Genomic DNA, 12,405 nt, shown 5'->3' with positions numbered 1-12,405 from the left:
TCTTGACAGCATTAAGGGATGGAGCAGACCCTAACCCACATTTAAATAAAACAGAATTTGATTGGTTCTTTTTAATTACATAAATAGTTCCATCTAAGGTGCTTTAAAAATCCAAATTTCAGTGAAAAAAGGCCATGCTCTCAGAGAATAGGACACCTACTTGGGATGGATATCATAGTCTGAGTGGGGAGAGAGCTGTGCCCAGTGTTAGGGCAGAAGGGCAGGTCTCAGTTTTGCCACCAGTCAGCTACATGAAGCTCTGGAAATGTGCAGGCTCCACAGAGCAGCAAGTGACCGTGACCTGCTCACAGAAGCAGTGTTTGGTACCAGACCACACTTGGTACCACCCAGTGTGGCCTCAGCAGATGCCTGAAAACTAAACAGTACCTCTTTGGAAGTGGAGCCTTGTTGGAGGAAGCATGCCACTGAGTTGGGCTCTGAGAGTTTACAGCCTCATGCCTCTTCCACCTCACCTCTGCTTGGTGTCTAGGGGTAAGGACGTGATCGCTCAGCTTCCTGCTCCAGCCAGGCCTCCCCTTACAGTAGGAACTCTCCCTCTGGAACCCTTCTGTAAGTTCTCTAGGCCACGGTGTTCATCATGGAACAGGAAAGCGACCATCCATCCGGCATCTGGTCTCCCATCTTTCTACCATCCATCCTGCCAGCAGGGTTTCTACGGGCAGGAATTCTGGAGAAAGCAAGAGTGGCAGGAAAACGCTTTCTGAGGTGGTTGACTACATGAGGTCACTTCCTCCCGCATTCTCTTTTCCTGGCTTTCTCCAGTCCAGGTTCCTCTCTGGCCCCTACCTAGTCCTCAAGGTGACAGACAGCAACTTCTGTTCTCTGAACCAGTGCTCACCTTTGCCCCTTTCCCCAGTGCTCAGTAACACTGAGCAGGTGACCGCTTCCCTGCTCTCCCAGAGCTTCCCTGCTGCCCCTGCTGGCTCCTCCACCAGCTCTCCTCCTTGCCCTATTTCCACTTCTTGCAGGTCCTGAGCTGGCTCCCAGACAACGCTTCTCTCCCACTGTTCTTGTTAATTCCACTGGCTGGGATTTAGCTAAAAACAACATGATGAAACTCAAGCTTTATGACTTGAGTTCAGTCTGTGTCTGTCCACCTTCCTTGCTGATGCTGCCTTCAGCTGCATATCAGAACAGAACGGACTCAAAAGCAAGCTTCCAAATCTGACTCTTTCCCTGTCCCCACACACTAGCCTTGATGCTCTGTCTTAAGCCTTCTGTCTAGGCTATACTGAGCTGAGCTAGACACTCTGCAAAAGTCAACAAGATTATCTGAGAACATTAACCCATGCTTAACAGAGATTAGTGGTCTGCTGTTTCTGCGAAAATGGAACTCCAAAAGCTCTTGCACTGCAGCACCTCAGGGGAGCTCCAGATCTGCACCATCCACGCTGCTTTCTTTGACTCAGGGACTCCCATTAAGAAAGTGATGCATCTTAACTAATGGCACAACCTAAGAGGCTTGTCTCCCAAGTGCTAAGAGACATTTGCCTTGTCATGTCAGCCAATGCTTACCCTCCCTGCTTAAAACCAGTTCAGAAGCAGGGGAGGTACCCTGCTGATAAAAGCAAAATAACCTGAAATGTCCTCCGCTAGCCTGGTTTACAACAGAGGGTTGAACAGCCTGAAGCAAGCGTCTCTGGTGACTCTAAGCACGAAGTAGCATGGGTGAGCCCATCCTCTGCCACTGGCTGTGCTGTCAGTGAGAAGCGACCTGCCTATGTCCAGCTCCAAACCCTGGCCTATGGAGCCCAGCGACCACCTGATGCCTGCTTCTCTCCGAGACACCACCTCAACCAACTTAGCCCGAATATTGTCACAGTTTTAGCTGGTCAGTCAGCTGAAACAGACAAACCGACAGGCAGGCAGGTAACTTCTTTTGGTGGGGTTGAACCCAGGTTTCCTGCACATACCACTGCCAGTGACAGCTCAGACCCTTTTATTTTCAGACAGAATAGCACTGTTGCTCAGGCTGACCTTGAACTTGCAATCCTTCCATCGCAGTCTTCTGAGAAGCTGGGTTACAGGTACACACCACCAACACAGCTGGTAAAATGTTTTTGTTTCTTTGTTTTTGTTTTTTGAGACAAGGTTTCCTGTGTAATTCTGGCTGTCTTAGAACTCACTCTAGACCGGTTTACCTTGAACTCAGAGATCTGCTACCTTTGCCTCCCTGAGATCAAAGGCCTGAGCCACCACCACCCAGAAATGTTTTCATTCTTAATAGGCTGCTAGCCAGGGCGATCAGAGAAATACATATGAAGGGTAGGTGAGTTCATTCCACATCCAGCTATATCCAAGGACTCCTGGAATAGGAAGGCTGGGAGTGCTGGAGGCCTAGACAGTAACAGGGGAAGAAAGGGAGGGAAAGGGAAGCACGACCAGAAGGAGGTGGGGGAGAGGGAGAGGTTCACAAGGTCATGGAGACTAGGACAGTGGCAAGAGGACAGTGGAATACAAAGTCAAGGCAGTTGGTCAGCTTAGACAACAGCAGGACCAAGTTCCCAGGAAGATGCTCGAGGACACTAGTTTGGTAGTTACTCCTGGAATGATGGAAAATTATAAAAGGTAAGATTCATCCCCATAACTCAGTGAGTACATAAAAACAACCCAGATGCTAAGTGTGGATCTGAGTAAATTTCTAAGATGTTTATCTATTTCTACCTAAGACAAAAGTCATCTACACTGCATTTTCCTACCACTGAAAGATCACAGGGAAAAGTGAAGAAAGAGAAATAAGGAGAGGTGATGAGCAGCAGTACACACCAGAAGACAGAACTGCTGGGGGCCTAGTGCATAGGAGAGCAGCTCCTCCATGGGCTCAATGTCCAGGGTCAGCTGACCCTAAGGCCCCAAGAACCCACCAGTGCATACATCCAAAATCACTCTGAGGTTTCAACAGGGACTCCCACCTCACATACTTAATAGCTCTCAATGTGGCCAGGCACAGCCTTTGAACACTGCAGATGGGAGGAGCCCCCAGAGTACCTGCTCTGCAGAGCACAGAGAATACGAAAGCATTAGAAAAGAAGAAGAAAGGCTTCAAAGGTAAGCAGGCCCAGACGGCCGCGTCAAGGCACTTCCTCGAATTTTGGTAAAGTAAAATGTGTTGGAAATGAATCAGGATATAATCCACAGAATGTAACCGTGCAAACCTTTCATTAATACACTTTAGTTGTATGCAATGGGCAGCCAGCATTCTGGGGATGAGGTCAGAGCCTAACAGTCCTGATTCCCACCCACCTCCCACAAATAGGCTTCAAAATGAGCTGTCCAGTCCACATGGGCAATCTCACAGAAGGCACTTCCTGTAGATTCTACAATGTAGAAGGTATTGACTTGGCCCCTGGGATCCCCCGTGGAACCATGTCAATATATCCCACAGATAAGAGAAGGCAAGGACAGGGGATTCTTCGTGAAAAGGGGACTCAACAGACGACAAGAAGAACATTCCCTGTGCCCTCCCTCGCCCTCCATTGGCAGAAGCAGAGAGAACAAACTAAGGGACATGCCTCATTGCTCAGGCGATCTCAGTCAGTGGCTGATGAGATCAGATCTGAAGCCTCTTCATGCCAAAGGTACCAAGCTACCCACATCTTGGCATGTTGGCTGTGGTCTTTGGCAGGCCATGCTGAGCAGAAACAGTGAACTCTGGAGCAAAGAGGGCCTTCCTTCTCAAAGAGTTTAATACAATTTGGAAACTACCGATTTACTTTCAACAATACAAAAATGGGTACACACAGCAGTGAGCTTCCAGGCAGACCCCTTCTGAGAGCTACACCTCAAGGTTTAAAGGTCTTGAAAATGAAGATGGTGGGGGGGAGGGCTCCAACGTTCACTGTGTCAGAGACTGGGACTTGTGTCTCCTCTGTCATTCAAAGCACTACTGGACTACTGCTCCCAGAGGAAGGGGACAGGCCTCTAGGCCTCCCATGCAAAGCCGAGGGAGAAACCAGATACCTACTGTGGGTCTTCATGCACATCTATCCTGCAGCACAATGTCAAAACAAGGACAACTGAAGAGATGGCAACAGAATCAGCACGTTTCTCACAAGAACACCACAGAAGGAAAACAGACGTCAATGCATTAGAGCCATCCTTTCCGTCCACATTCTGTGACCCTTCTAAGCTTCTCAAAGGCAGTCTGGGGAGAAAAGTCCTGGCCATCACACACGTGTGCAGAAAGCTCTTGGGAGGGCAAAATCCACTTTTCTGAACCATTAAACTATTGAAAGGGATTCTGTGTGTTGGAGTCTCCTTAGACGAAGTGGAGAGGAAGCGCCATTCATGTGGAGGAGGAGGGGCATCCGAGACATGGCTCCACCAGAGTCACAAGTCCAGCCTTGGAGCTCCCTACTGGGAATTCATACTCACCCAAGGGTCTCCCTGTCTCCTCTCCTACCCCCAAACCTCACAGGAAGTCAGGAGAGTCAGATGGAGAAGACACAGAAAGAACCAATGCTCAACGTTTTTATAAAACAATCCAACTATAGCACATAGTGTACGTGTGTGTGCGTGCGTGTGTGTGTGAGCCTGCGTGTGTGTGCGTGCGTGTGTGTGAGCATGCGTGTGTGTGCGTGAGTGTGTGTGAGCACGCGTGTGTGTGCTGCGTGTGTGCGTGCGAGCACGCGTGTGTGTGCGTGTGTGAGCACGCGTGTGTGAGCACATGTGTGCGTGCGTGTGTGTGAGCACGTGTGTGTGCGCGTGTGTGTGAGCACGTGTGTGCGTGCGTGTGTGTGAGCATGCGTGTGTGTGCGTGCATGTGTGTGAGCATGCGTGTGTGTGCGTGCATGTGTGTGTGTGAGCTGCGTGTGTGTGCGTGCATGTGCGTGAGCACGTGTGTGTGTGTGTGCATGTGTGTGTGTGAGCTGCGTGTGTGTGCGTGCATGTGTGTGTGTGTGAGACTGCATCTGTTGCACTCTACCTTGTTTTCTGAGACACTGACTATTACCGAATTTGGAGCTTACTATTGAGGCTAGACTGGCTGGCCAGCTGGGCCCTGGGATCCACCTCCACTCCCCAGAGCTGGGATTACTGGCACTGCCTGGTTTTATGTGTAGATCTGGGTACTCATGCCTGTGGGGCAAGCACTTTACCTGCTGAGCACCTCCCCAGTTCTGTAATTCATATTTAAAATCACCTGTTCTAACAACTGAACCAGAGACAGCATATAAAAAGATCATTTTCCTTCTTAGGAAGTGGATTTAAAAAACACGACAACAAAAAGAAAGCTTACCCATTTTTGAAATAGAGGACATGGGCTCTCTGAAGTCCTGTTTCTAGGAAAAAACCTAGTTCTTGATCGTGGGGAGCAGGGCCAGGCTTAGGGCTTCTGTTCTGAATATTAGTTAGTATTACCTAGAAGGGGAGAGAATTGGAAAACTAATCAAATACAGATCAATGCCACCTTCCTTCAAACCCTAGCTCAAACACAATGGAAGACTTGAACAGCCAACTTCATCTGACAAAGACAGATGCAGAGTCCAAGAGCAGCCTGAGCAGCAGAGGATGACGTCCGTCACGGGGGCATCGGGCAGCCCTGCAGAAGGCTGGCTGGGAGAGCTCAGAGCATGGGTCAACAGAATCCCCAAACAGGGAGTCTCTGCTAAATGCCAACATGTATCCAGGGAGGCTGAGTCAAGCAGAATCGGGTCTTAGCAAAGAGCAGAAAGTCACTATCTACCAATGGCTCTGGTCAGGCAGGCAGTCACACTCCTCCACCGAGAGCCAGCAAGTGACAGAGTTGACACTAAGTGTGGAATTCGGCAAAAGACAAACTCCCCAGGTTGTAGGCTCAGGCTGGGAGGCTGAGCGGCACTCATCTGTCCTCAAAGAAAGAGCTGAAGAAAAAACGCTCACTCTGTTTCCTCCTGAGCATGGCCTTTTGTGCCACGGACACCTTGTGCCGTGGATAACCAGGTTGAAAAGATTTAAATCTTTAGCTCTGAAAAAACAGAACAGAAAAGGCTGCCAACTCATCAGATAAGAGACTTGCGAGCTGAGTTCAGAGTGAACTGTAAACACACATCAGCGAACAAAGCATGTCTCAGAGAGGCCCAGACTCACAGTGCACTTAAAAACCACACAGGTGCTCTGCAGACATGCTGCTCAAGTTTTCTGAAAGTCAGCAGCTCCCAAAGGCTTTGAATTTACTCTCCAAAGAAAAGCGAAGCAATTGCTGGTTCTCTAAGCTACGAACTTCCCTTTGGGTACAAAGGAAAGAACGCGCCACCACTGGAGAACAAAATCCAGATGGTTGTGTCTACACTACACTACACCTTAGCAAAAGTCCCCGGCTCCTTCCCACATCTGTAGTGTTTCTTCCTGCAGGGACGGCACTTCTACCCCACTGCAGGCTTCTCCTCCTCCAGTGTGTCAAGTAAGGGATCACAGAGATGTACAGAGTCATGTCCTAGGCATTCCCTGTCTTCTCTTATGTCTATCTTGAGATAACAGCATCTATTTCTATGAGTTTCAAAACTCACTGGCATGTGACCAACTCTCCAGTTTAATTTCTGATCCAGGTCTTCCTCTGGTTTCCAGACTCATGCAACAACTCTGAAATTTTAGGGTCCAACACTGAAACTTTCCAATTACCCTTCAAGTTCTTTTGACAATGGCCTTTACTTTTGAAATGCTATATTATTCAAAAGCAAAAGCAATTCAGTATTGTCCAAAGAAATTAAAAACTGGCTTACAATTCTACCATAAAGTAATAGCCCACGCAACATCTGCTGAGTAGCAATGCACACATCTCTGTGAACATACATATTAAGCAGAGACAAAATCATTTTACAAAAAGAAGCCATCTTATAAATGCTAGTTATAACTTGACAGAAGTTAACTGAAGTAGTCACGAGAGGAGAAATCTCTTTTCCAGTAGAAGGGATCAAGCTTGGCTTTTATATATGCCAGGCAAGCACTCCACCACCAAGTTCTATTTCCTGCCCAAGTTTATTATATTTACTATACTATATGTGCATTAGTATGTGTGTATAAAAACTATATACATACAAGGGAAAAGGGACAATTATTCTTTTACCTTCATATTTCAACTTTATATAGTAACTAATGACACATGACACAGATGTTGAGATTAGTATATTCATGTTTTCTATTTTGACTTTTCATCTATTTTTATTATATTATTATTTTTAGATTTAAGATTCTGTTTCATTATATCACCATTTTCATATTGCTATGTAAATATGCCTGACAGAGAGATGTATGGATAGAGATAGATAGGCAGACAGACAGACAGACAGATATAGTTGAATGCCTACTTTTTCTTTGTTTAGTTTGGTGTGATTTTGGTGATGAAGACTATGGCTTTGTAGAAAGTTCAGAGGTCAGGTTGTACGGGTCTTCCAACGTGATTCACTGACTTCAAGACATGTTTTGGCTGTTCTGGCTTACCTGAAATTTCACATAAATTTCTGAACCTTCTTCAAAAAAGTGGATCATATTTTGATTGTTACCGGATTCGTTTCCAGAAAGTTACCATGTTAATGGACTGAGAGCTTCAATTCATGAATATGAGGTATCTTTTCAATTGCTGAGAAGTCCTTTTCTATTTAACACTTTTTGCTACATGAATTCCTATGAATTTTAGTCTTTTGATGTTAGTAGACATGCTCTAATTTTAACTTTATAACCATTCCTTGTTAGTGTACAGAAACACATGACTTTGTCTTCTAGTCTTTATATTCCATAACTCTGTTGAATTTGTTTATTAGTTTTGACAGATTTGTGCGTGTGGATTTTACGTTTATACAATCGCATATCTGGCACGGAATTTCCAGTCTAGATGTCTTTTATTGCTTTTGCTGGCCTAAACACAGGGAAGAATTCCTAGTAACATATCAAATGAAGTAATTAAAAAACTAATTTTCTTGTTTCAGATCTTGGGGGAATATACCCTATTCCCAGGCTGAGTAAGTTCCCACCCATCTCTAGACTGTTGGCTGTCTTTTCCATTAACCACGAAAAGATGTTGGGTTTTACCAAATGCTTTCTTTGAATCTTTTGAAACAGTTTCTTTATGTCAACATGCTTCCTGAACTGTACATCTCTTAGTCATGGCTATAATCCTTCCTAGAGAAACTCCTCAGCTTCCAAGAGGCTAATGTTGACAAATATATCATAAGTTACAAGAGCATTTAATAGCCATCACAGCTTGGCCTAATCTACCTTGTACATGTTCTGAATACTTACAATAAACTACTAATGTAAGTTCATTTTGTGACAAAGTACTGACCAGCTCATGTGACGTACTGGATGCCTGTGCATGAACATGCTGGCAATGCGGTGCAGAGTGCACTCGGGTGTCAGCTCCTCCTGAAGCTGATCTTGACTTCACGCTGGACCAACATTATTCTCTGGCTTCAAAGTGGTCTTCCCACACCAAAGCGCTCCTCGTGCTGGCTGAGAGCCTGATCCTCTTGAGGTGGCGAGGTTCCTAGGGATGTGTTCTGCAGCTTCTCCATTAAGGCATCCTGGTGCCAAACTGCCAAATGTGGGCACCATGAAGCCAAAGCCACCAAATTCTGCATCTTCTGGGGCTGCAACTGGCCCCTTCTTTCAGTTGCGTCCACCTCAGCCTTCTGTTGGTTTTCCCCCACTGCTTAAGCCAGTGATTCTCAACCTTCCTAACACTGAGACGCTTTAGTGCAGTTCCTCCTGTTGTGGTGATCCCAAATTATGAAATTATTTTTGTTGCTATTACATAACTGTAATTTTGATACTTTTATGGATCACAATGTAAATCTCTGTGTTTTCTGATGGTCTTAGATGACCCCTGTGAAAGGGTCATCCAACCTCTAAATGGGTTGCGGCCCATAGGTTAAGAACCACTGGTTTAAGGTTTTCTTTAATTCCCTTTTACAATGTGAAAGCATAGCTGGATGGGGTCTTGCCCTGAGGGCGCCACTCCTTCTATTCCACCCAGCATCAGGCTTTTCTTTAAACTTTCATCTCCTTGAGTGCTGGACTTAGCTCCATTACACTTCCTGGTACTCCTTTTCTCCTCAAACTGGACATTTTAAATTTTTTCCTTGCTCAGCTTGTTCCTTTTCCTTACAGGTCTGAATAAGACTGAGCACTAATAACCATACGGCAGAGTCAAGAGTAGCTGCTTTGAAATCTCCTCTGCCAAGGCTCCTGATCTAAACTTTCTTCACTTTAGCCACTGGCAGATTTTTTTTTTTTGGACAAGGGCAGAAAGCTGCCACATTATCACCAAAATATCACAAGAATGGTCTCTCGGCCACTTATTAATATTCTCCTCTGAAACCTCTCAAGGCAGGCCATCAAAATCTACACTCTCTCAGCACCACTGTCTTCCACACTCCTAGGAAGCACCACTTAAAGCACTCAACTGCTTTTCTAGTACAAGGTTCCAGCGTCAACATTTGGCCAACAAAGAGCATGGTGGGACCTGTCACAGCAACTCCGCCCCCAGTACCAATTCCTACCTTAGTCAGTGCTCCACTGCTGTGAAGAGAACCATGACCACAGCAACTCTTACAAAGGAAAGCATTTGACTGGGGCTGAGGCTGGCTTACAGTTTCAGAGTCCATTATAATCAAGGCTGGACGTGGGATGAGGTGCATGGTGGCCAGGTGCGTGGGCATGCAAGCAGGCATGGTGCTGGAGAAGTAGCTGAGAGTTCTACAACCAGATCCACAGGCAGGCAGCAGGAAAGGGGAACCACCAGGCTTGGAATGAGCTTCTTGAAACCCCAATGTCCACCCCAATAGCAAACTTCCTCCATAGCTCCTAATACTTTCAAATAGTGTCACTCCCCTGGTGACCAAGCATTAGGAGAGTCGTTCTCATTCAAACCACCACAAAGAGGCATTAAAATTTGCAACAAAAAATTTAATAGTATTCACTATATGAAACTGAACCCTAATCTTGATTTGTAAGTTCATTCTTTTGAAATATGGAAGTGTGGAAAACTTCTGAAGTCCTTGATGGGGTTACTCCAGCATTAAAGTTTTAACCATAATAAAACTCAGCGGCTCAGAGTATGTATTGCTCTTGCAAAAACCCAAGTTTGCTTCCCAGAACCCATGTCTGGGAGCTAACAACTTGCCTACAACTTCAGTTCCAAGAGATCTATACTCCTTTCTGGCCTCCATACACAATGCACTTCCATGTATGAATCCACACACAGCCACAAAGACACATAATTAAAACAAAAACAAAGTCATTAAAACAAAATACAATACAATAAAAGATTACACAGCAATAAAAAGAACCAATGCATGCTGCAACACAAACAGATCTGGAGAACATTATGCTAAGTCAAAGAAGCCCATCACCGTAGATCGCACATTATATGACTTCATCCGAAATGTTCAGAACATGCACATTTATGGAAGCAGGAGGCTTAGCAAGAGCTCAGTGCCCTTAGAATAGATAAATGAGGAGTGACTGCTGGCGGGTACGAGGCTTCCTTTGAGATTGATGAAGATACCCTGGGACTAAATTCTGGAGATGCTCACACAGCTCTGAATACAATCAAAAATATTGAAGGCATTATTGTGTCTGCAATCCCAGCTACTTCAGGAGCTGAAGCAACAGGATGAGGAGTTCGGGGCTATCCTGTCTCATCTACATTAGCAGATAAAAGCGAAAGTCACACAGAACCATCCGATTCGAATGGATGAACACATTGTATGCAGGGTAAATCATCTCTCAGCAACACATCCTCACCCACTGTGTAGAGGGCTGCAGGTACTGCAGAGCAAGTGTGTAGAGGACAGGGCAGTTTGTAGGAGGTGACTCTTTCCTAGCATGTGAGTCTGGGGATTGAACTCGGGACTTCTGGCTTGCCAGAAAGTGCCTTTCCCCATTGAGCTATCGCACTGGTCTGACATTAGTCTTGAAAATAACAACAACAACTAAGCAAATATGGGGGAAATGTCAATTCCTTTAATAATTTTAAAATGTAAAATAAGCATGCAAGACACTATGTTCACTTTGAAAATAATTTTGCAACAATTTGTCAAGAGGAAGAGCAACACCTTGTCTCCTGCTTGAGCTGCAGATGTTGAAAGTGCGAGTGTTGGCTAATAGCCCCAAGACATGGTAAAGAGAATGGTAAAATATCCCCACTTCTGGGAATTCGCCCCTAGGAAACACTGTGTAAAGCAAGGGAAAAGCTGCCTGGAGGAAGTTGCCAAGTTAGCCCCAATAGGAAGACATCAGCTGAAATAGTATATAACTATGAAAGTGATGTCAAGTTTAATAACAAAGTGAAAACAAGGCAGACAGGAAATGCTTTACAGGCCGGGGGGCGGGGCGCACACTTGGAATCCCAGCAGAGGCAAGTGGATCTCTGAGTTCAAGCTAAACCTGGTCTATGGAGAGAGTTCTCAGGACAGCCAGGGCTACACAGAGAAACTCTGTCTCAAAAAACCGCGATATCACCAGTTAGTTCCTGGGGCAGCTGAGGATAGGGAACCTGAAATGACCCTAGCCTATAGCCATACTGATGAATATCTTGCATATCACCATAGAACCTTCATCTGGTGATGGATGGAGATAGAGACAGAGACCCACACTGGAGCACTGGACTGAGCTCCCAAGGTCCCAATGAGGAGCAGAAGGAGAGAGAACATGAGCAAAGAAGTCAGGACCACAAGGGGTGCACCCACCCACGGAGACAGTGGGGCTCATCTATTGGGAGCTCACCAAGGCCAGCTGGACAGTGACTGAAAAAGCAAGGGATAAAACCGGACTCTCTGAATATGGCGGTCAATGAGGGCTGCTGAGAAGCCAAGGACAATGGCATGGGGTTTTGTTCCTACTTCATGTTCTGGCTTTGTGGGAGCCTAGCCAGTTTGGATGTTCACCTTCCTAGACCAGGATGGAGGGGAGAGGACTTTGGACTTTCCACAGGGCAGGAAACCCTGACTGCTCTTCAGACTGGAGAGGGAGGGGGAAAGGAGTGGGGGGAGGGGGAGAGGAGCGGGAGGGAAATGGGAGGCTGGGAGGAGGCAGAAATTTTTTTTTCAATAAAAATAAATAAATAAGAAAGAAAATGAAGAAAAAAAACAAGAAAAAAAGAGACTACTTTACTGTTTGGAAGGAAAAGGCATTATAGCAAGGCACAGCCGTGAACACAAGTTACTGGACCTGTCTGGAGTTCTAAGAATGTTGTGGAGGACACAGGTCCAGGCAGTCAGATGTCAGGCTCAAAATTATAGGTGCAAGAGCCGAGGCTGGCCAGTTCCCTAAGGAGTGTTCATGTACTGACCTGTGCTCTGAGCTGGAGTGAACGATGGAAACAGACAGCGAGGAGGACGTTGTCTTGGCTGCCTCACATTTGAGAGCCACTTCAGTGGCTTATGTGTTTAACTCAAGCCCTGCCTCTCT

General features: G+C 45.9%; 1 protein-coding gene across 12 annotated transcripts in view; it reads right to left on the bottom strand.

The window, feature by feature from the left end:
- Ttc7b (tetratricopeptide repeat domain 7B) overlaps positions 1-12,405 on the bottom strand; it is a 224,393-nt gene that overhangs the window by 151,609 nt on the left and 60,379 nt on the right. For 7 of the 12 annotated variants that reach the window (XM_075947231.1, XM_075947235.1, XM_075947233.1 and 4 more), the window contains 2 exons: positions 5,258-5,379; positions 3,986-4,009 (listed from right to left, as the gene is read on the bottom strand). In XM_075947231.1, coding sequence (XP_075803346.1) covers positions 3,986-4,009; positions 5,258-5,379 — 146 coding nt within the window. The remainder of the gene's footprint in view (positions 1-3,985; positions 4,010-5,257; positions 5,380-12,405) is intronic. The other 5 variants (XM_075947230.1, XM_075947234.1, XM_075947239.1 and 2 more) reach the window with 1 other exon arrangement.

The sequence above is a fragment of the Microtus pennsylvanicus genome, chromosome 14 (assembly GCF_037038515.1).
Source record: "Microtus pennsylvanicus isolate mMicPen1 chromosome 14, mMicPen1.hap1, whole genome shotgun sequence".
NCBI lineage: Eukaryota > Metazoa > Chordata > Mammalia > Rodentia > Cricetidae > Microtus > Microtus pennsylvanicus.
This window is presented reverse-complemented; position numbering and strand designations above follow the sequence as displayed.